The following is a 24,324-nucleotide window of genomic DNA, read 5'->3' as shown; positions in this document are numbered from 1 at the left end:
GATTTCATTTAGCCACATATGCTGTTTTTGCCTAAGGACATTATAATTTCAGAATGGCTTTAAGGCCTAAAAGGATATAATCTATGGCCTTAGAAAATAATAGCATTAATTAGTATGCATGAAGACCAAAATCAGGGCAGTGGCACCAGGTTCTGCAGAGTAAATGGAGCAAAGACTATTTAAATGGTTTTGCTAAACGTTTGGGACTAGCTTTCAAGGCTGCTAAATTTTGTATCACTGATTATTTTAACTGTATATTATTTCTTTCTGTATTCTTGATACTCTGCCATCTGAGGTCTCCCTGACTGAGGAGATATGCCTCTTCCAGAGCTTGCCGATTCTTATAGACAGCAAACGGCTTTCATCTAGACTAGCCAATCCAGAGTCCATACTCCAAATTATCTCCTCTGTTCTGCTTTTATATTCTAGGAGGCATTATTCTTCTGCCCTCATCGTCCCAGGGCCAGATACAAGACAATTAGGGACAGCTCCTGTACTCCAGAATCTACTGAAATTATTCAAACTAGCCAATCCTAAGCCTGCCTACCTTGTCTCACCCATTCCTTCCCAAAGAAACCACAGAAAAGACTTGTGTGCACACTTTCCCTTGCTCTTTCTGCCTGCTGGCCTATACTGGCACTTCTTCACATGGCCCTGAGTGGCATGACATGACATGCCTCCTTTATCTAGGGATGGGTCTGAGTATAAAAACTTCCCTCATGACAATCATTTCCTATCTGTATGTCTTACCACAGCTGATAAAAACAAATCCCAGGTACATTAAAAAATACTAATTATTGGGCAGCCTGGCTGGCTCAGCAGTTTAGCACCACCTTCAGCCCAGGGCATGATCCTGGAGACCTGGAATCAAGTCCCACATCGGGCTCCCTGCGAGCCTGCTTCTCCCTCCGCCTGTGTCTCTGTCTTTCTCTGTGCCTCTCATGAATAAATAAATAAAATCTATTTTAAAAAATACTAATTATCTTCCTCCTCCTTTCACATGTGAACCAACCCTGCAGCCCTGTACGGAAACCAGAAAGTCTGGATCTTCCCAAGGAGTAAACCTTTGGGGCTTCCAGAAATCACAAAATCATCACAAAGACCCCTTGACCTTTCCACCCATAGGCTACCAGGAATTGGGGCTGGAGATCTGTTGTGAAAAGGCCAATCTTGAGTTACAGTAAAATCACAAGACTGGAAGGAAACCTGCTGGCTATTAGAAGGGACTATTCTTCCCTTTACTTCCAGAACCCTGGCTTAGACTAACAAAAAATGTATCCTGCAGCTTTGGAGCATTGATTCCATAAAACTTTTTTTTTTTCCATAAAACTTTTCTCTACACACATTTAAAAAAATTCACAAAACTTTTATTTATTTTCTTTTAATATTTTATTTATTTATTCATGAAAGACAGAGAGAGAGAGGCAGAAACACAGGCAGAGAGAGAAGCAGGCTCCATGCAGGGAGCCCTACATGGGACTCGATTCTGGGTCTCCAGGGTCACGCCCTGGGCCGAAGGAGGCACTAAACCACTGAGCCACCCAGGCTACCCAAAACCTTTAAATATAGGCAGCAAAATAGTAGCCAGGCATTTAGACCAAGGGGAAAAGTGTATTATAAGCATTAGGTTTAGCAATTAGGAAGGCCACCGTGGGAACAGGTACAAGAGAGACACTCACCCCCATTTTGGAAGATAAAGGAAGGCAGTCTGGGGAAAATCATGTCTTTGCTGAAGCCTAAGTATGAATAGGAGTTGCTCTCCCTCAAAGTGGAGGGGAGCATGTGAGAAGTGTAAGTGGGAGTAGGGAGGACCAGCTAAGAGCGTGCTTGGTGGCAGGTGGCAGCACATGAGCAACAGCTGCAGAGACATTCAATGATCTTACATGCCAACCCTGCATCACAGACAGTTCAGTGTGAGAAACCCAGGTCTCCACCTTGCCACATCCTATCTTTCCACAACCATGTTTAAGACAGGAAAAAAAGGGGGCATTGGGTGGCTCAGTGGTTGAGCATCTGCCTTTGGCTCAGGTTGTGATCCCAGGGTCCCACAGAGAGCCTGCTTCTCCCTCTGCCTATGTCTATGCCTCTCTCTGTGTGTCTCTCGTGAATAAATAAAATCTAAAAAAAAGGACAAGGAAAAAAAAGACTTCTTCATCATCCTTTTGATCAGGGAGCATATTTATTCCTCCCTAGGAGACTTGAGTCCTGATTGGCAGAAATGGGTCACATGCCCATCCTTAAACCAATTAGCAGCAAATGGCAATGGGGTTGCCACCTAAGGCAAGGAACATTTGAGGCTCATTCCCAAGGTTAAGGAAGGGCCTGGTCTCCCTGACAGCCACCCAGACAAAAGTAGGGGAGTCAAGAGGGTAAAGGTGATGTGTGGACTGCTCGTCACATAGAGGACATGGTAAGAGATGAAGGTGACAGAGCATAGATACCTTGATGACTTGTTATGGAGTGTGGACTTTATTCGGAGGGCAAGAGAGGTTTGTCATAATTCAATTCAGATTATGTTTATTTGGGGCAGAGAATACAACATAAGCAAAGTTGTGTCCACTGCATCACACCAGAAGACACATGAAGTCAATGTGTGCCACTTTGTGATGTTGAGTTTGATCATTTGATTAGGGTGGTGTCCACCCCCACCAAAGAATATTCTATAAAATAATTGGTGCGGACTCTTTAAGACTGTCAATGTTGTGAAATGCAAAAATAAAAGGGGGGGGGTAAGGAGCTATTTCATATTAGACTACAGAAACATGATAGTTAAATGCGGCAAATGATCTTAGATTGGCTCTAGGATCAAGAAAAAGAAATTGAAAAAAAAAGTAAAAAAAAAAAAAGAAAAAAAGAAATTGAGGGGTGCCTGGCTGACTCAGTGAGTGGAGTGTGTGACTTGATCTCAGGACTGTGGGTTCGAGCCCCATGTTGGATGTAGAGATTACTTTAAAAAATTAAAAAAAAATCGTTAAAGAAAAAAAGAAATTTCTGGAAAGAATATTATTGGTGAGGGACGCTTGGGTGGCTCAGCAGTTGAGCATCTGCCTTTGGCTCAGGGTGTGAACCCAGGGTTCTGGGATCGAGTCCCATATCGGGCTTCCTGCATGGAGCCTGCTTCTCCCTCTGCCTATGTCTCTGCCTCTCTCATGAATAAATAAGTAAAATCTTTTTAAAAAAAGAATATTATTGGTGAAATTTGAATATGAACTTACAACAAACTTATGTATTACATAATTTTTATAATTAACTTATGCTAATTATTTTGATAGTAAATAATAATACTGAATTAATGTTAAATGTCCTCAATATGATTGTTATATTATGGTTATGTAAAAGAATGTCCTTGTTCTTCAAGATAAATACTAAAGTATTTAGGGCTGAAGAGTCACGATGTCTGTGACTTACAAATGGTTCAACAAATAGGGGCACCTGGATGGCTCAGTAGGTTAAGTGTCCAACTCTTGGCTCAGGTCATGATCTCAGGGTCTCAGAAGAGGCTCTGTGCTCATTGGAGAATCTGCTGGAGATTCTCTCTCTCCCCCTCTCCTTCCACCCCTCCCCCACTTGTCTCTCTCTCTCTCTCTCTCTCTCTCTCTCAAATAAATAAATCTTTAAAAAGGGAGGGAGGGAGGGAGGGAGGGAGAGGGTAAGGGGGGAACTGATGGATACTAGATGGAGGAACTTAGTGTCAGAACTACCAAAGGTCAGGAACAAAGTGAGACACACATCTGAGGGTCAGCAAGCTATGCACAGTCATTGGAGCTGAGAGCCCGTGTCTGATCACTTTGGGAGTGTGTGCAGAGGGAGGCAAAACTTGAGTTAATCAGCATTTGAAGTTCAGGCCCAGAGGCAGCAACCAAACAAGAAGAGTTATGCTCATAAGTAAACCAGCCATTTCATTCCATGCTCTTCAAAAATATTCACCAGACTTGCAATTTTCTACAACTTTAAATTTGTTCCTGGAGAGACAATCTTTGTGTTGGTCAGCTTCCCTCCAGATGTAGAATTAGTTAACTTTTCTCTAACAGTTTCATTTGGATCTGTGACAAAAGAAGCAGCCCACAAATATATCTGAAATATAAGCAGACAAAAGCAAAGATATGCTACATACTACAATTAGAACTATAGTCATCCTAGGTTAATCCATTTCTGAAAATAAGTCTAAGGTTCAAGAAGCCTATTAGATTATTTTAAATGAGAAATAAGAATGCATGCACTGCCTGCCCAAAAATTCTAACCAGTTTCTCTAAATTATCACTTAAACCCTCTTAAATTGGGAACGGGGGTGGTGTCAAAAGTACTCAAACCAAAATAAACCAAAAAAACCCTTTTAAACCTATAAAACAAAACTCTCCAAAATTTCCGCATAATATACACATTTTACACGTTTACATGTATCATACCTAATTATTTAACACTTAACAAACTCCACAGTGATTACATTTGCCAGCAGTATGCAATGATATACATTATATTAGATGAGAATTAAATATTCCCTTAACCTGCAACAAACATACCGCAAAGCAAATAAACAATGTGATAATGTGTTAAAGATATATAATTAATGCAACACAATTTAGCAAAATGAAGTAGACAAATAGAGCAATTTTTAAAAATAATTACTTACCAAATGATTCTGGTAATGGAGAATTAGGGTGATGGACAACTCTCCTACTCCTGATAACTAGAAAAGTGGAAAAAATATACAAAGTATCTACTCAAAGATAAGAGAGAGCAATATGATAGTAAATACCAGGTCAAAATCCAAGAGAAAAGAGAACATCAGAGAGTGAGCCTAGATTTTTGGACTCTGTGTGTGCGTCTCTAATGAATAAATAAATAAATGAATAAATGAATAAATAAGAGACACACACACACACACACAGATGCAGAGACATAGTCAGAAAGAGAAGCAGGCTCTATGCAGGAAGCCTGACGTGGGACTCAATCCCAAGGCTCCGGGATCACACGCTGAGCCAAAGGCAGATGTTCAACCACTGAGCCACCCAGGCGTCCCCAGAGTTGACATTCCTATTCAAGTCTGAAGGCCAGAGCAGCTGTACAACCAGAAAGAGCCAATGTTCCAGTTCAAAGGCTGTCAAGTGGGAGGAATTATCTCTTACTTGGGGGAGGTCAGCCTTTTGTTCTATTGAGTAGTAAATAGATGCCGCTATTGGATCATGCTCACTCACATTACAGAGGCAAGTTGCTTTATTCAGTCTACCAATCTGAAAGGCCAACCTCACCCAAAAACACCATCACAGAAAAACCCAGAATAATATTTGAGCAAATATCTGGACATCCCGTGGCTCAGTCAAGTTGACAAATAAAATTACCCATCACATCTGTGTTTTGGGATGGGACAGTAGGAGGGAGGATGAATTAGAAGATGAACATTCTTCTTAAGGATGGGAGCACAGCTTTGAGTCATCTGGAAAACCCAGAAAAATATCAAATCCTAAAAGTAGATTAGAGTGATCCCAGATTGCTGACATCCTCAGGCACTTGACAAATTTAAAATTAAAATCTTATTGGGGCAAAAATAAAATCATTTTAGGTGTCAAATTATTCTTACATAATTTTAAAATTAAAATATTAGATACAAAAAAATATTAGATACAACATAGATAACCAACCATATAAGAGGACAAGAATACAAAATGAGTCAAAATAAGAAGTTGGCAATAGAAACAGTCCCATAGGAACTTCAGAAAATGGCAAATGCATGATATTTACTATAGAATTAAAATGTATGCCAAGAATAGCATATAATTATGGAGAAGAAGAATAATGGAATTAAGGTAGTCTAAGACCTTTGCAATATCCAGGAAGAGAAAGTACTAATCATTAGTTTGCTCTGTAGGACAAAAACCCTGAACTGCAGCCTTTGTTACTCTCTATGGTATAAATGCTCCCATGGTGGCTGATTTCAAGCTACCAACAAGAGGTTGCTGAACATGAATTTAGGAAAAGAGAGGCACAAGCTGTTCTCCTGAACCCACTGTGGCCCACTCCAGCACACCTCTAAATTAGTTCTTGAAAATGGAATTTAAAAAAATACAATCAATCCAAAAGAAGTCAAGAAAGGAGAGAGGGAAAAAAAGAGAATAGTCAGGACAAAAATAAAGCATATACTAAGATGATAAAATCAAATTCAAATATATTAGTAATTCCTGTAAGTGTAAACAGATGGATATTTCAGTTAAAAGATGAATATATTATAATCATAAATTGCAACTGCATGTTGTTTATGAGCAACACATCTAAAAGCATAAAGTAATAGAAAAATTGGAAGTAAAAAGAAAAAGAAAGATATACTAGTAGGCAAACCCTAACTCCCAAAAAGCTGGTATAGCTATATTAATATCAGAGAAGTAAATATTAAAAGCAAAAGCACTATAAGAAAGGAATATTCCGGAGCACCTGGATGGCTCAATTGGTAGCCCACGGGACTCTTGATCTGAGGGTTGTGATTCAAGCCCCACAATGGGTGTATAGCTTATTTAAAAAAAAAAAAAAAAGTAGAGAGAATGCCATGGTGGGTCAGTCAGTTAAGCATCTGACTCTTCACTTAGGATCTGGTCATAATCTCAGGGTGGTGAGATTGAGCCTGCAGTCAGGCTCCCCACTCAGCGTGAAATCAGCTTCTCTCCCCATCCCTCTACCCCTCCTCCCACTCATGTGCATACATGCTTGCACTCTCAAATAAAGAAATATTTTTTAAAGGAATATTTCAGGGGGATCCCTGGGTGGCTCAGTGGTTTAGCACCTGCCTTTGGCCCAGGGCATGATCCTGGAGTCCCGGGATCAAGTCCCGCATCGGGGTCCCCGCATGGAGCCTACTTCTCCCTCTGCCCATCTCTGCGTCTCTTTCTCAGTCTGTGTCTCTCATTAATAAATAAATAAAATCTTTTTTTAAAAAAGGAATAGTTTATAATGGTACATCCAACTCATAAAATATAACAATTCTATAACATAGTAGCATCTACAATATAGCCTCAAAATATACAAAGAAAAAATAAGAGAGTAGAAATAGACAACTCCATGATCACTTGGGACACACAAGTGTCCCAACACACTAACACACCTTTCCTTGGGACACACAAGTGTCCCAACACACTAACACACCTTTCCTAGTAATCAAGATAAGCAAGCAAAAAAAAATTAGTAATTAAGTTAAAAAGTATGCCATTAAGGTAGAAATCCATAACAAAAATGTAACTTAAAACTCCCATGTTTAAAAATTAAAAAATGCCAGGGATCCCTGGGTGGCGCAGCGGTTTGGCACCTGCCTTTGGCCCAGGGCGCGATCCTGGAGACCCGGGATCGAATCCTACATCGGGCTCCCGGTGCATGGAGCCTGCTTCTCCCTCTGCCTATGTCTCTGCCTCTCTCTCTCTCTCTCTGTGACTATCATAAATAAATAAAAATTTTAAAAAATTAAAAAATAAAAATTAAAAAATGCCAGTTCTACACAAACTCTTGCAGAAAATTTAAGAGAAAGAATACTTCTGAACTCATTTTACAAAGGCTGAATTACTCAAATACAAAAACTAAAAAAAAAAAAAATTACAAGAAAAGTAAACTGCAAAACAAAATCCTTCATAAGCCAAGATTTTAAATTACTTCCTGTTTTTAATTTTTTAAAGTATTTTCTTTGACTTTGTTATTACTTTTGGTACTATGTCTTTGAGCAAGTTGCTTACAGCTTCTAAAGATTTTTATTTTATGTAATCTCCACTCGCCAATGTGGAGCTCAAACTTCCACCCCAGATTAAGAGTCGCATGCTCTACCAACTGAGCCAGCCAAGTAGCCCTTAAATTGCTACATTCTTGTTTTTTTTTTAAGTTTTATTTATTTAAGTAATCTCTGGAGTGGCTGGGTGGCTTGGCTCAGTTGGTTAAGAGTCTGCCTTCAGCTCAGGTCATGCTCCCAGAGTCCTGGGAGTAAGCCCCAGTCATGCTCCCTGCTCTGCAGGGAGTCTGCTTCTTCCTCTCCCTCTGCCCCTTCCTGCAGCTTGTGCTTGCTTTGTCGATCTCTCTCTCTCAAAATAAATAAATAAAATCTTTAAAAAATATATTTAATAACCTCTACTCCCAACATGGAGCTCAAACTCATGACCCCAAGAAGCAAAATGTATAAGAAGTGGCCATGGCCTCCAGATTTACAGTCCAGTGAACTACAGATTTTACTTACCAAATTAGGGGGAAAAAAATACCTGGTATTCATAAGTTCAATCATATTGAACTTATAAGAAAGACATCAATGATAGTACGGTATTTATATACCATCTGAGACTACCTTATGCCCCTAAACACCCCACAAACTAAGTGGTCCCATCCCTGTGCTATGGAAACGAACTGAGTAAACAGCCTAGAGAAAATCTGCACACATTTTTCAGTCCTCTGTATTGAATTTTACAAGATTCTTTCCAGAGGAAACTTTCCCTCCTTGGAACCATTTAGGACAATATCTAAAGGAGAGGGCAATTAGGACAATTATTTAAAGCATAAGCATTATTAAGCATTAACATAGAGTATGTACTTATGCTTTTGCCCTTTGGTTTGCTTATAGCTTTTATAGGCATTGATTCAATAAACATTTCTAACAATCTCTCTGGTGGATAGGTGGTAGGCATCAACCCATAGAAGATATAAGATGGAGGGAGAGGGTAATCTGGCTGGCTCAGTTGGTAGAGCATGTGACTCTTGATCTTGGGGTTTGTGAGTTTGAGCCCCACATTGGGTATAGAGATTACTTTAAATTTTTTTAAAAAGAAAAAACAACAAAATGGAGGCATGTAAGTGTTCATTGACAGTAGTGTTCACTGTTGTTCAGCTTGGGCTCAAGGGAGAACCAATCTTCTTACTCTCCAAACCACATTCCAGATACTAAATCAAGACCCTCCAGAGAAGATGGAAATCCTTAGGCAAACATAATCTTTCTGACCTATGATTGGGTACTTTCCTGACGTATCTATATGAGCCCCCCCCCCCCAACTGGTGGTAACCTCTCTGTTCTTTGAAATCCCAGATGGTTTATTTCATTCATTCATAGTGTCATTCAACAAATATTAAATAGGACCTTCCACCTTTGAAGCATTGTGTATTTCCTTGTATTTAAAATTATGTGTGAACTGGCCTTGTCCTAACTTCTGAGCTCTTTGAGGACAGAAAGATCTTACCCAATTCCTTTGTACATTTATGGAAATTCTTAACACAATACTTGGCACTCGGTGAGTACTCATTAAATACTTGATGACTTTCTGAAGTTTGACCAAATTCCAATTCAATCCTGTTCTTACTCCAACTGACTCCATAAAGCAAACAAAATCATTCCATGATAGTATCCAACCTTTTACTTCCTCCCATTTCCCACTTCTAAATACCGCCTTCCCTGATACTAATTCTCTAAAAGAGAATCCTCATTTGGGGTATCAGATCAGTGTCATCATGCATGTAAAAAAACAACCACTAAAAATAACTCACCCTCTTTGGAACTCCAATGTCTCTTATAACCAGAGCATGACTGGATCATAGGAAATGCTCTGGACCCTGCAGGTATCAGGAGGCCAGCCCTGGCACCGTCCTTGTATCAACACCTTCATCAAGGTTTACTGATTTGTATGTTATCCTCTTCTATCCAGATTATAAACTCCTTCAAAGAGAACCGTCTTTTGTAAGGAGGTGGGATCTAAATAAAAGTTGGTATTTTAGCTCTGGATACCAACTCTACATACTTCTGGATTGGTTCATGTAACTTGCAGACACACGAGGCATCCTTGCATCCATGTGTGCTGTCCTTCCTCTGCCAAAATGTCACTGGGAGGGAGGTAAAATAATTTAAAACAGGAGGGAGGTAAATTAATGTAAAACGATCTTTCTGCTCTCTCATTTGTCCTCCATCTCTCTAGGACCAAAGACTTTGTAGCCATGGGGCAAAATAAAACCAATTACTTCCAATGCATTAGTGCTCCTTGGACAGCTGGATTACCTGGCCCTAGTGAACAGAGTGTGGTTCTGAAATCAAGAATGGGACAACTTGGGGATCCCTGGGTGGCTCAGCGGTTTAGCGCGTGCCTTCCACCCAGGGCGTGATCCTGGAATCCTGGGATCGAGTCCCAGGTCAGGCTCCCTGCATGGAGCCTGCTTCTCCCTCTGCCTGTGTCTCTCTCTGTGTCTCAAATGAATGAATGAATATTATATATATTAAAAAAAAGAATGGGACAACTTCACTTCTGCGAACATCACCCTCTGGGCAAGCACTGGGATCAAACTCGTAAGCCACGAGAGGCACTCTGTTGGTGACCTGCAGTGGCCCCAACAACAGGAGTGCTGCTCCAGGATTTCCACGGGTTCAAGGACGCCAAGTCTAGCTTGGAAGTGAGGTTCAAGGCATTCTGCAGAAGCTGCATCCGTGCAGCAATCACTGTCTCCACGTGTTTGGAAGGGTTGGGGGTTGGGGCAATGATGAATTCCCTCCTCCATCCCGTGGCGCCATCTTGGGAGCAGGGAACAAGTGATTCCAACCCCAGAAAGGTCGAGAAGGTTCCTCGGGGAGGGCCTCAGAGGCTTCCCACACCGAGAGACTGGCTCTGAAGAGGGACCCTTCTCTCTGAAGGGAGAAAAACTCGTCATTCGTCGAGTCCCTGTGGCTCGAAAAGGCCTCAGTTCTCACTAATTCCTTTCCTGACAAAAGCACTTGTGAAAACGCCGACGCTCCACACGTGGTTCCACGAATCTGAGAAAACTTCCCGAGGAAAGAAAGAAGCCATCCAGGCGGCTCCGCCACCACCTTCGAACCCGCGCGGACGCAAGACCCTCCCCGGCCGCACCCGCGCCGGCCCCCGGGTCGCGCGCCCAAGCGGGGCGCGTGCGCAGATCGCCGCGCCGCCGCGCTGCGCAGGCGCCGTGGCCATTTCCGGGATCTGTCAGCCGCTCCCTCTGGGCCTCGGTCCTCCGCCCGCGCCCGCCGGAGCCTGTTCGCGTCGACTGACCAGAGTCCGCGAATTCTCCGCTCCGAGCCGGTCCGGACTGCCCCGATCCCAGGTAAGGGCCAACAGGGCGAGCTCCTGGCCCTGTCAGGCCTCCATTGGCCCGGCCTCGCCCCGGACTTGAACCCGCGGGGGCGGTGAGGCGGGGGCTTAGGCCGCGGGGCCCAGGGGCTGTGAGGGGCGGGCCGGGTCTCCGGGCCTGGCCTCCGGAGGTGGCGGGGGTCCCGGTTCTTTGTGGGGCCCTCCGAGCCCGTGGGGTTCCCGCACACACAAACCGCTTCCCTCGAGGTTTTCCAGCTCTGAGCCAGGATTAGCGGCTCCTCCACCTGCGCTTCCATAGCCCTGTTCACTTTTCTATGATGGGCTTTTATCGCAATCTGTAAAATTGTCGTAAATGAGATGACCTCCCCCTGGTCGAGCGTCACGACGGACAGTTCCTTCCTTCCTTTAGCAGCTAGGTTGGGTCCTGCGCACGGTGGGCGACCCTGGAATGTCCCAGGGCAGCCCTCAGTCTTTCAGCTCTTGGGGTGGGAGGGCCTCCTCGAGTTCCTTAAGCTTACCCCTCTCGAGAATTGCCTTCTTTTTTTTCTTCTTCTTCTTTTAAAGATTTTATTTATTCATGAGAGACAGAGATGAGAGCTGCCCTCTCTTGAGTATTGCACAAACCCGCCCCTACTCGCTCCGTGGAGCCTTTTATGTAGCCCCTTCCACGTTCCAGCCTCTCCGGTAGGAAAACGGCCCAAATTCCAGTCCCGGCACCGCTACTTCGTTGAGGAGACCCTGGGAAGATGCTTCTCTGAGTCTCTGTTTCCTTGTCTGCAGTAGGAAGGTTCTTAGGGCCTTTTTTTTTTTTTTTTTTTTTTTTTAGGATCAAGTGCATTTATTTGCATTAATTGCCTAGAATAGTACCTGGCCCAGAGTAGGTGCTCGATCAATATTAGCTATTCCATCTGTTCTGGGCATTCTGTGCTTATCTCTCTTTCCTTCCTTTCTTACTCCCCACCTCCGCCCCAGACTTGAGGACCAGGGAAGTGTCAGATGTATTTATGCTTCTGGCCCTATCCCTGCGCTTAACTACGCTGCTGGGAACATGGTAGGCACTTAATAAATTGTAGCTTAGAATCTTTGATGAGAAAGCCATCTGTTCTCATACTGCAGCTCTGGAGCTTGAAGGAAGATGCTAACCTACTTTTACCTGCTTCGACTCATTGCCTAAATTACCTACGTTAGCCTCGTTCTGCCCTTTTCTTTTTTAAATCAATTTTATCTCACCTTTTGGTACCAGGTAGGTCCTGGGTTTTTTCAGGTACCTAAGGAAAAAAGGAGAGTATCAGTCTGGAGGATGTTTTTGCCCTGTTAGGGAGTGGGTGTAACTGGCTGGTTCCTACCACAGAGTATTCAGAAGCCTTGCAAGGTTAATTCTTCTACCTATCATAGTTAAAGGAGGGGATTATCTTGGAAAAAACACTTGCTTGGAGGAAGAGTGGCATATTTTGATCTAGTTAACTAATCATATGCTGAAACAAATTCTGCATAAGGAAGTTTAAAATGATTTGCTGGTGGTGCTGGTGCCTGACATGGAAACCAAGTCTCTGGACATCGTGGAGGGTGTGGTGACCTTGTTGGAGTAGAGTACCTGGTATTGCTGGGTTGGGTAATGAGAGCAATTAGAAACTGGATGAATCACAGTGTTGGAAACTGACTCTAAACAGGGAACTGAAGTCTTCACTGTACAAATACTTTCAGGCTTCAGGGCCAATATTTCAAAATATATGTAGACATTTCCAAGTTCAGAGGATAATAACTGGTGTGTACTTTTAGAGATGGCTCAAAAGCCTTGGGTCAAAGGAAGAAAGGGAACTAACTTAGCATCTCTTTTGGGCTAGGCTTCGTACTACATGTTTTCACATGTTATCTCACGTAACGTACCTACAGCCTTAGAATGTCAGTAACTTGTCCATTTACATCTCTTTTAAAAATGAGATTTAAATGTTAAGTGATCGGCCCAGGATGTCATAGCTAGCATGTGACTAAGCTTTAATTGAAACCCAGGTTGCCTTCACTCCAGAGTCCATAGCAACCAAACATCAGAATGGCTATACTCAAAGTGATAAATAGTTGAGTTGTAGAGAGAGTGCCTGTAATCATACTATAAATCATTTTTTTCTCTCATTGCTATACAATAAAAGGTTATCAATAGAAGCTTATAAAGTTTCATGTCACCACCTTTTCTGTCCCTTTTTCTCCTATCTATTCCAATTAAGACAGAGCTTTTCAGGTTTCACTTAAATATTAATCACAGTTTAGAATTAGAATTATCTGGCAGCCCGGGTGGCTCAGCAGTTTAGCGCTACCTTCAGTCCAGGGCGTGATCCTGGGGACCCAAAAATTGAGTCCCACATCCAGCTCCCCGCATGGAGCCTCCTTCTCCTTCTGCCTGTGTCTCTGCCTCTCTCTCTCTCTGTCTCTCATGAATAAAAAAATAAAATCTTTAAAAAAAAAAATAGAATTATCATCCTATGGCAGAAGGTCTGTTTTTCTTGGTACAGAATTCAAGCTATTACCCTCCTGCACTCACTGAGTTGATAAATACAGACTGTTTGCTGGGTGCCTTATACATTTGAGAAACATGAGTGCTGTCTTACCCTACAGACTTAAAATACCGACATGATTATAAATGAGATACAGGCCTAAGTATATGTTCAAATATGGGACTTGAATGATAAAACAAATTTAGAAGTGCAATTTTATTTATTTTTTTATATTTTTTAAATATTTTACTTATTCATGGGGGGCGGGCAGAGACATAGGCAGAGGGCGAAGCAGGCCCCCTGCAGGAGCCAGATGAGGGACTCATTCTGGGACCCCAGGATCACGCCCTGAGTCAAAGGCAGATGCTCAACCTCTGAGCCACCCAGGTGTCCCTAGAAATGCAATTTTAGAAGTAATTATGTCGTTATGTAAATGTTTACTTCTTTTGAAAGCTTTGCTACCTTGCTTGAAAAATTGAGTTGTGGGACACCTGGGTGACTCAGCAGGTGTGTCTGCTTTCTGGCTCAGGGCGTGATTCTGGAAGTCCCAGATCGAGTCCCACATAGGGCTCCCGGCATGGAGTCTGCTTCTCCCTCTGCCTATGTCTCTCCTCTCTGTGTGTGTCTTTCATGAATAAATAAATAAAATCTTAAAAAAAAAAAAAAAAAAAAAAACCCTGAGTTGAGGGGTGCCTGGCTGGCTTAGTCAGTGGAGCATGTAACTCTTGATCTCAGGGTTGTAAGTTTAAGCCCCACTTTGGGTATAGAGATTATTTAAAAATAAAGTCCTTTAAAAAATTGAAGAATGAGAAAGTCTTTGCATCTGTTCTTTTTAACTATACATGAAATATGTGTTTTTATTGCATGTAGATAGTCACATTGAATTATTATTTGTAGGCTTGTTTTAATTAACAAATGAGCCTATAAAAGATGGCATTTGAACTAAATTGCTTTTAATTAAGGAGATACTTATGACACAGTATGTTATTTTGAGTAACTGAGTAAAACCTGTTGTGATGGGTAAGCATCTGATATCAGATATAAAAAGAGAATCATGCAGTGAGCATCTGGAAGTTTATGTTTTAAAAAAACATGTTAAGCAGCCTCATTTGAATTTATTTAAAACATTTTTTAAAAATTTCCAGTTAGATGCTTTTTCTTTACTTGTGAGTTGCAGTTTGCTTTCTGGAACATATAAGTAAAAAACCAGTGACCTAAATATCTCCACTTTAGAACAGAATATGAAACATGGACATTTCTCTGCCAGTTCAAGATACCATGTTTTATTTAAGGGTGCACTTAATCTCTTTTTGACCTTTGGATTCCTTTACAACAATTAACAGAGACATTTCTTCTGCTTTCCACTGAGATTGATTTTTGCTTTATCTGCTGAACTTTGATCACTTCATAACCTTCTGGTGTCCTTTCCATTTGTTTCCTATTTACATGAGAATTCCTATCGTACAATTCAGTCTCCACCCTGGGTTAAACACTTGTGCTGAAGTGGATTGAAATTTCAGTGTTGTATGAGTGCCTTTTAGAAATAATAAAGGGATGGGGGATCTTGCTGCTTTAAAAAAAAATTCTCATTTCAGGTAATGGTTGCTTCTTTGGTGGCTTTGGTTTGGGTGTCTATGAAATAGAAAAATTTTTTAAAGATTTTATTTATTTATTCATGAGAGACACAGAGAGAGAGAGGCAGAGACGTGAGCAGAGGGAGAAGCAGTCTCCCTGTCAGGAGCCCAATGTGGGTCTCCATCCCAGGACCCCGGGATCATGACCTGAGCCAAAGGCAGATCTGAGCCACCCAGGCACCCCGAAATAGAGAATTTTATTTGATTTTTAATTTAATGATGTGTCACAGATTCCTGCTTTTCATTTTCATTCAAAAGTTTAAAGAGCAATGTAAATAAACACCTGTAAAATGTATCCTCTGTGTAGATTTATGTTAACATTTTGCCAGGTTTGCTGTTTGTATATCTACTTGTCGTCCTGAACTACTGAAAATAAATTACAGAAAACCACCCCTAAACATTTCACTCTTAAACACTTTATCATCTTTATCTCCTAAGAGTTAGAACATGCTCCTATGTAACAGCAAACAGGTGTAGTTAAGACATTTAAAATAATTCCAATTGTTATGTAGTATGTAGTACAAATTGATATTTTCCTTATTGTACAAAATGTGTCTTTTATGACTTTTTTAAAAGATTTTCTTTATTCGTGAGAGACATGGAGAGAGAGGCAGAGAGACACAGGCAGAGGGAGAAGCAGGCTCCATGCAGGGAGCCCGATGTGGGACTCAATCCCAGGACTCCAGGACCATGGCCTGGGCCGAAGGCAGGCGCCAAACCCCTGAGCCACCCAGGGATCCCTTTTTATGACTATTTTAAAAATATAGATCACAGGACACCTGGGTGGCTCAGCGGTTGAGTGCCTGCCTTTGGCTCAGGGCGTGATCCTGGAATCCAGTCCCACATTGGGCTTCCTGCATGGAGCTTGATTCTCCCTCTACCTGTGTCTCTGCCTCTCTCTCTGTCTCTCATGAATAAATAAATAAAATCTTTAAAAATAAATAAATAATTTTTTTAAGAGAAAACGAAAACATATTTTCATTACCTATAACATTTGTGCTGCATAACTAATCCCTTGAGATCCCTGTCTGGGGATGAGTCCCACATCAGGCTACCCACAGGGAGCCTGCTTCTCTCTCTGCCTCTGTCTCTGTGTCTCTCATAAACAAATAAAATCTTAAAAAATTCTCTCTTCTTTATTTCCTTTAAACAGAGAAGTAGAAAGAGAAAGAAAGAAAGAAAGAAGAAAGAAAGAAAGAAAGAAAGAAAGAAAGAAAGAAAGAAAGAAAGAAAGAAAACAAGGAAGTAGGTCTAGATTTTTATTAGATTTATTTATTTATTTATTTATTTATTTATTTTATTTATTTATTTTAAAGATTTTATTTATTCATGATAGACACAGAGAGAGAGGGGCAGAGAGACCAGCAGAGGGAGAAGCAGGCTCCACGCAGGAAGCCCGAAGCAGGACTCGATCCCAGGACTCCAGGATCACGCCCTGGGCCAAAGGCAGGCACTGAACCACTGAGCCACCCAGGGATCCCCTAGATTTTTATTGGATTTAGAGCAAATATGTTTGGCAGAAATATTTGACAGATGGGTTGCCATATTATTAGGTTTCTCCAGGATAGTCTTGTGATCTGTTATAACAACATAACTAATAGTGTCTCTTTTTGCTTTCTTAAACATATTCTGGTCTGGTTGATAAATTAGTGGTCACTATTTCTAAATGATCATGTGCACTTCATGTTTCCTCCCATCAGGAAGCCCATCAGATTTGATTATTCTGCTTTTTTTTTTTTTTTTAAGATTTTATTTATTCATTCATGAGAGACCCACAGAGAGAGAGAGAGAGAGAGAGAGAGAAGCAGAGACACAGGGAGAGGGAGAAGCAGGCTCCATGCAGGGAGCCGGACATGGGAGTCTATCCCGGTTCTCCAGGCTCAGGCCCCAGGCTGAAGGCAGCGCTAAACCGCTGAGCCACCTGGGCTGCCTACTGCTCTTTTTTTTTTTTTAATTTATTTTTATTTATTTATAATAGAGAGAGAGAGAGGCAGAGACACAGGCAGAGGAGAGGGAGAAGTAGGCTCCATGCCAGGAGCCCGATGCGGGACTCGATCCCTGGACTCCAGGATCGCGCCCTGGGCCAAAGGCAGGCGCCAAACCACTGAGCCACCCAGGGATCCCCAGCCCACTACTCTTTTTGATGATAAATGTGATTCTTTGGTTAAGATGGTGACTGCCAGAGTTTTTTGTTGTGAAGCCTCATTTTTCTCTTTTAAATTAGTAATCTGTGAGATGATAATTTGAGACTGTGAATATCCTGTATCCCAACAATCTTTAACTTATAGTTTTTGAGTCCCTTGATGGCCCTTGGCAGAATAAAGTATACATTGGTAATTACAGTGCTTGTGGTATTTAAGTGATTAAGTTTTGACATTGAGATTGATTTTTTTCATCGAACAGTAATGTTTATTTGTCTCCAGACAACCGAAATTGTTTTGCCTCCCATTTTAAATGCTTTTTTCTGTTGCTTATTACAGCTTTTTATCCTTTGAAAACACTAAGAATAATGTCCCTGCATCAGTTTTTACTAGAGCCAATCACCTGTCATGCCTGGAACAGGGATCGTACCCGTAAGTATGCTATTAACTTTACTTCCTTATTTTGGTGCCCTTGATATTTTTAGATGTAGGCACTTTTTTAGGGATCACATATTTGTTTCACATGTGAAAAGAGCACAGACATGAATTCGGAAGGAAACTAGGTCAGTTGTTTGGTTTATAGATAAGAGAAACCAAGGCCTAGAGTTTCCAGTAGAAGGAAGTAGTGGTTGATGTCAGAGCCATCGCTAGATCTAAGCCTTCTGGCTCCATGTCCATATCTTTTTCCCCAGTACCAGTTGGAAAATGGTTTATGTCAGAGGGATCTTTCATTGCCTTAAGAACCTAGTGTCTGGAATGGTTGTATGATGTCACAGTCATCCCAGCATTTAGTCAGACTACTAGGACCTAGGAATAAACTATTACAGAGGTATATACTTATTCCTGATGTACTAAGAGCAGTCTTGGCTAATATTTACTGTATTATTTGTAATAAGCTTGAGTTTCTTGTTTTCTTGCTCCAACCAACTACAGTGGGATGCCTGGGTGGCTTAGCGGTTGGGCGCCTGCCTTCGGCCCAGGGTGTGATCCTGGAGTCCCGGGATTGAGTCCCACATCAGGCTTCCTGGATGGAGCCTGCTTCTCCCGCTGCCTTTCTGTGTCTCTGCCTGCCTTTCTCTCTCTCTCCCTCTGTGTGTGTGTCTCTCTCAAATAAATAAATAAATAAATAAATAAATAAATAAATAAATAAATAAAATCTTTAAAAGAGAGAGAAGACTCTCAGAAATAGGCACAGTACAACAAGCAAAGTGATAGTATGTATGCAGGAGGCCAAAAAAAACCCTTAAAAACAGAAGTGTAGTATGCCCATAAGTTATTTAAAAAATTATTTTTATTTATTTTTTTATTTATGATAGTCACACAGAGAGAGAGAGAGAGAGGCAGAGACATAGGCAGAGGGAGAAGCAGGCTCCATGCACCGGGAACCCGACGTGGGATTCGATCCCGGGTCTCCAGGATCACACCCTGGGCCAAAGGCAGGCGCTAAACCGCTGCGCCACCCAGGGATCCCGTTATTTTTATTTTTATTTTTTTTTTTAATTTTTATTTATTTATGATAGTCACAGAGAGAGAGAGAGAGAGAGGCAGAGACATAGGCAGAGGGAGAAGCAGGCTCCATGCACCGGGAGCCCGACGTGGGATTCGATCCCGGGTCTCCAGGATCGCGCCCTGGGCCAAAGGCAGGCGCCAAACCGCTGCGCCACCCAGGGATCCCTATTTTTTTAAATTAATTATATTCACTTCTTTAAAATAAAGCTTTATTGAGATATAATTTGCATAACATAAAATTCACCCTTTTAAAAGATGTGTGAGCAGTTTTTAGTATATTCACAGTTATGAAATAATACTACTATCTAGTTTCAGAGTATTTTCTGTCACTCCAAAAAGACTGGGACGCCTGGGTGGCTCAGCAGTTTGGCGCCTGCCTTCGGCCCAGGGCGTGATCCTGGAGACCCAGGATCGAGTCCCACGTTGGGCTCCCTGCATGGAGCCTGCTTCTCTCTCTGCCTCTCTCTATCTCTCATTAATAAATAAAGTCTTAAAAAAAAAAAAAAAGACTGACATTAGCAGTTATTACCCATTAGAAGTTTTGCTCAAAACTTCCAGTCTTGGGGATCCCTGGGTGGCTCAGCAGTTTAGCGTCTGCCTTCGTCACAGGGCGTGATCCTGGAGGCCTGAGATCGAGTCCCACATCAGGCTCCCTGCATGGAGCCTGCTTCTCCCTCTGCCTGTGTCTCTGCCTCTCTCTCCCTCTCTCTGTGTATCTCATGAATGGATAAATAAAATCTTAAACAAAACAAAACAAAACAAAAAAAACATCCAGTCTTGGGTGCCTGGGTGGCTCAGTGGTTGTGTGGCTACCTTTGCCTTGGGTCACAACCCGGGGTTCTGGGATTGAGTCCCTCATCCAGCTGTCTGCGGGGAACCTACCTTTCCCTCTGCCTATGTCTCTGCTCCCCCCACCCCGCCCCATGTCTCTCATGAATTAATAAATCAAATCTTAAAAAAAAAAAAAAAAAAAAACTTCAGGTCTTCAGCAACTACTCACTCTGGTCTGCATGGATTTGCATATTCTGGACATTTGTACAAGTGGAATCATACAATATGTGGCTTTTTGCATCTAGCTTCTTTCACTGACTATAATGTTTCAAGGTTTATCCATGTTGTTCCATGTACAAGTACTTTATTACCTTTTATAGTTGAATAATACTGTACAGACATACCTTTTTTTTTTTTTTTTTTTTTTGAGATTTATCTATTTTAGAGAGACAGTGTATGCACAAATCCAAGTTAGGGGAATGGCGGGGGGCGGGGAGGAGAATCTTCAAGCAGACTCCCTGCTGAGTGCAGTCCAACTTGTGAGATAGAGCCCCAACCTGAGATCATGACCTGATCCGAATTCAAGAGCCAGATGCCTAACCGAGCCACCCAGGCACCCCCTAGACATACCATATTTTCATCAGTTTATTCATTAGTTGGATGGACATGGAGCTGTTACCACTTTTTGGCTATTATGAATAATGCTGCTGTGAACATCACATACCAGTTTTTATGTGGACACGTTTTCATTTCCCTTGAGTTTATACCTAGGAGTTGAATTTCTGGGTCATATGGTAACTATGTTTAACATTTTGTGGAGCGGCCAGGCTGTTTTATATAAGATGTGAAGTAGGGGGCCCATTCATCCTTTTGAATGTGACTCTCCAGTTGTCCCAACACCATTTGTTAAAGGCTACTTTCTCCTCACTGAACTGTCTTGGTACCCTTGTCAATAATAAATTGAGTGTAAATGTGAAGGTTTATTGAACTCTCAATTCTGTTCCATTGATCTTATGTCTATCCAAATGTCAGGACCACATTGTCTTGGTTACTGTAGCTTTGTAGTAAGTTTGTAATTGCAAAGTATGAGTTCCAACTTTGTGTTTCTCAAGATTCTTCTGGCTCTTCTAGGCCCCTTGCATTTTCATATGAATTTAAGGGTCAGCTTATTCATTTCTGCAAAAAAGCAAATTGAGAATTTGATAGAGATTGCTTTCAATCTACCATGTAGATTGAAACTTAACAAGATGGTAAATCTAAAGCTTCTGTTTTGTGATCATCTCACAGAGCTTCATAGCTGAGTTTCCTATGTCTTCTGTCTCTACGTTCCCATGGAAAAATGGGTTTTTGGAGTATTTCCAATTATTTTTAGTACAAAGTTCATATTGTTCTCAAACTACTTGATAAACTTAATATTTTAAGTTAGATTTTGTTATAATTTAAAATTTGTAGCATTTTTGAGGTTTAGATTTATTTCTTTTTTTTTTAATTTTTTTATTTATTTATGATAGTCACACAGAGAGAGAGAGAGAGAGAGAGAGGCAGAGACACAGGCAGAGGGAGAAGCAGGCTCCATGCACCGGGAGCCCGACGTGGGACTCGATCCCGGGTCTCCAGGATCGCGCCCTGGGCCAAAGGCAGGCGCCACACCGCTGCACCACCCAGGGATCCCCAAGGTTTAGATTTGGATTTGACTTTTGAAATCCCTGTGAGCATCTTAGAAATTTAGAGAAATGTGTATAACTGATTTTGAGAAAGTACTTAAAGACTTAGGATTTTAGAGCTAGATACTTATCTGGTTCCACAGTTTCAATTGTAAAACAGATGTTAACTTTCCTAAGGAGGGAAAGGAAAGGTAATAGAGTAGAAGGTGGGAGCTAGTAAATGATTGCTCTAAAGTGTGAATCGGGATTCCTGGATGGCTCAGCGGTTTGGCGCCTGCCTTTGGCCCAGGGCGCGATCCTGGAGTCCTGGGATCGAGTTCCATGTCGGGCTCCCAGCATGGAGCTGCTTCTCCCTCTCCTCTGCCTGTGTGTCTGCCTCTCTCTCTCTCTGTCTATCATGAATAAATAAATAAAACCTTTAAAAAAGTCTGGATCATAGATCCTAATTTTAATTTTAAGAAATCAGTGTTTTGGGGATGCCTGGGTGGCTCAACAGGTTAGCACCTGCCTTCAGCCCAGGGCATAGTCCTGGGGTCCCAGGATCAAGTCCCACATTGGGCTCCTTGTATGGAGCCTGCTTCCCCCTCTGCCTGTGTCTCTGCCTCTCTTTCTGGATCTCTCATGAATAAATAAATAAAATATTAAAAAAAAAACCTTTTTCTTTTTGTTTTGTTTTAATACTTTATTCATTTGATAGAGATAGAAAGAAAAGCAGAGAGGGGAAAAGAGAAGCAGACTCCCCGATGAGCAAGGAGCGTGATATAGGGCTCACTCCTAGGACCCTGGGATCATGATCTGAGCCATCCAGGCACCCTTTTGTGTTTGTTTGTTTGTTTTAATGAGTGAACTATAAAGGAGGAAAAATCAATATAAATTCAAATGAAATCTATCATATATATGTATATTCTTAATATTTCAAATCGATCCAAGAGATTTCTCTTAAAAAACAATTTTAGGGGTACCTGGGTGGATCAGTGGTTGAGCGTCTCTGCCTTTGGTTCAGTCATGATTCTGAGGGTCCTAGGATGGAGTTCCTCATTGGGCTACCCGCAGGGAGCCTCCTTCTCTCTCTACCTATGTCTCCGCCTCTCTCTGTGTCTCTCATGAATAAATAAATTAAATCTTAAAAAAAATTTTTTTTTAATTTTGCAATTCATACTGGCTTTATTGTAAAGGAAAGCTTTGATGTATTATATGAGCAGAATTAAGGTGTTTTTTGATAAATTAATGGTTCCAACCTGGGTCCATGTAGCAGTAATGAAAACATAGGAGCTATTGTCAGTGTTTCAGAAATTGTAATAGAAAGTAAATATTTATTGCTAATAATGTTGGACAGGTGAACTAAAATAAAATGTCAAATATATTTACTGTGGGCTAAAAATTATATCAGCAAAGTATGATAACATTGTTTAATTCTTACTAGTTAGAATCTTAATTGTATATATCTTTAATAAAATGAATTTTTATTTTTTTATTTTTTTATTTTTAAGATTTTATTTGTTTATTCATGAGAGACACAGAGTGAGAGAGAGAGGCAGAGACAGAGGGAGAAGCAGGCTCCCCACAAGGAGGCTGATGTGGGACTCGATCCTGGATCCCAGAATCAGGACCTGAGCTGAAGGCAGACACTCAACCACTGAGCCATCCAGGCATCCCAATAAAATGAATTTTTAAATTCAAGTTTTCTGCAAAACATTTTAAAATATGGTTTCCAAGTAGAGGTAAAAATCATAAAAGGAATTTTTCGGGCAGCCCGGGTGGCTCAGTGGTTTAGCACCGCCTTCAGTCCAGGGTGTGATCCTGGAGACCCGGAATCGAGTCCCGCCTCGGGTTCCCTGCATGGAGCCTGCTTCTCCCTCTGCCTGTGTCTGTGCCTCTCTCTCTCTCTCTCTCTCTCTGACTCTCATGAATAAATAAATAAAATATTTTTTTAAAAAAAGAAGGAAAAAAAAGAATTTTTCGGGGTGAATATTAGGAACTTTTTTTAAAGATTTTATTTATTTATTCATGAGAGACAGAGAGAGAGAGAGAGAGAGAGGCAAAGGGAGAAGCAGACTCCCCACAGGGGAGCCTGATGCGGGACTTGATCCCTGGACCCCGGGATCACATCCTGAGCTGAAGGCAGATGCTCAGCCACTGAGCCACCCAGATGTCCTGGGAACCATTTTTTTTTTTTTTTTTTCTGGGAACCATTTTTTAAAAACATTTCTTAGTCCTTCCCTTGAACCTAGTTTTAAAATGCTGACCTTTGGGATACCTGGCTGGCTCATTTGGTGGAGCATGCAACTCTTGATCTTGGGGTCGTGAGTTTGAGCCCCATATTGAGTATAGAGATGACTTAAATAAAGAAAAATCTTAAAAAAAAAAAAAACAAAAAAAACTATAACATAGCTCTTTCTTGGTAACAGTTTCAACTTGAGGTGTTAACTGTTGACTTTTTCTCTCCAGAGATTGCTCTTAGCCCCAATAATCATGAAGTCCACATCTATAAGAAGAACGGGAGCCAGTGGGTAAAAGCTCATGAACTCAAGGAGCACAACGGACACATCACAGGTAAAGAAAGACAACCGTGAGCTTAGTGTGATACTTGCAAATCAAGCACTCTTCCATTCAGTAAAGAGCCTGTTAAAGTAAGTCTGCCACAATATTTAAAGTTGTGCAGCATTTACTGAGTTTTATTTAGAAAACTTGAGAAAATATCATCATAGTGATCTCAGTTTTTAAGTGCTTCTTTTAGCCCAGCTGGTCCCCTGCACTCCACTAGTATATGGAAAACACTTATCCTACTCTAAGGAGTGAAGAGCTTAGATGAGGTGATGAGATGAGAAAGTGAAAACTAGACCTCTAGGGCATCAGCTGTGTGAAAACGTAAGCCACATTGTGTTCTCAAGTGCTGAGGGGATGCAGTGTCTTCCAGAAGCTTTCTGTATGTTGTTTGTGGGGCAAGGAAGACATTCCAAAATATTGAAAAGGACGAAGAGTAATGTAACAAGCACTCACATTACCACCACCTGGAATTAACAACTGCCAAGAAACAGAGCTTTAATAATATAAATAGGAGTATTATTCAAGATTAT

The 24,324-nt window shown here is 41.4% G+C and overlaps 1 protein-coding gene and 1 long non-coding RNA gene across 2 annotated transcripts in view; one reads left to right on the top strand and one right to left on the bottom strand.

Annotated features, from left to right (window-relative positions):
• Window positions 1-10,867, bottom strand: part of LOC119872157 — a 60,940-nt gene extending 50,073 nt beyond the window's left edge. The window contains exon 1 of the long non-coding RNA XR_005360580.1: window positions 9,493-10,867. This is a non-coding gene — a long non-coding RNA (uncharacterized LOC119872157). The remainder of the gene's footprint in view (window positions 1-9,492) is intronic.
• Window positions 10,868-10,893: 26 nt separating this feature from the next.
• The window catches only part of ARPC1A (actin related protein 2/3 complex subunit 1A), a 32,907-nt gene continuing 19,476 nt past the window's right edge, over window positions 10,894-24,324 (top strand). The window contains exons 1-3 of the mRNA XM_038539441.1: window positions 10,894-11,052; window positions 17,643-17,735; window positions 23,696-23,800. Coding sequence (XP_038395369.1) covers window positions 17,672-17,735; window positions 23,696-23,800 — 169 coding nt within the window. The 5' untranslated portion in view covers window positions 10,894-11,052; window positions 17,643-17,671. The remainder of the gene's footprint in view (window positions 11,053-17,642; window positions 17,736-23,695; window positions 23,801-24,324) is intronic.

The sequence above is a fragment of the Canis lupus genome, chromosome 6 (assembly GCF_011100685.1).
Source record: "Canis lupus familiaris isolate Mischka breed German Shepherd chromosome 6, alternate assembly UU_Cfam_GSD_1.0, whole genome shotgun sequence".
Classification (NCBI taxonomy): domain Eukaryota; kingdom Metazoa; phylum Chordata; class Mammalia; order Carnivora; family Canidae; genus Canis; species Canis lupus.
This window is presented reverse-complemented; position numbering and strand designations above follow the sequence as displayed.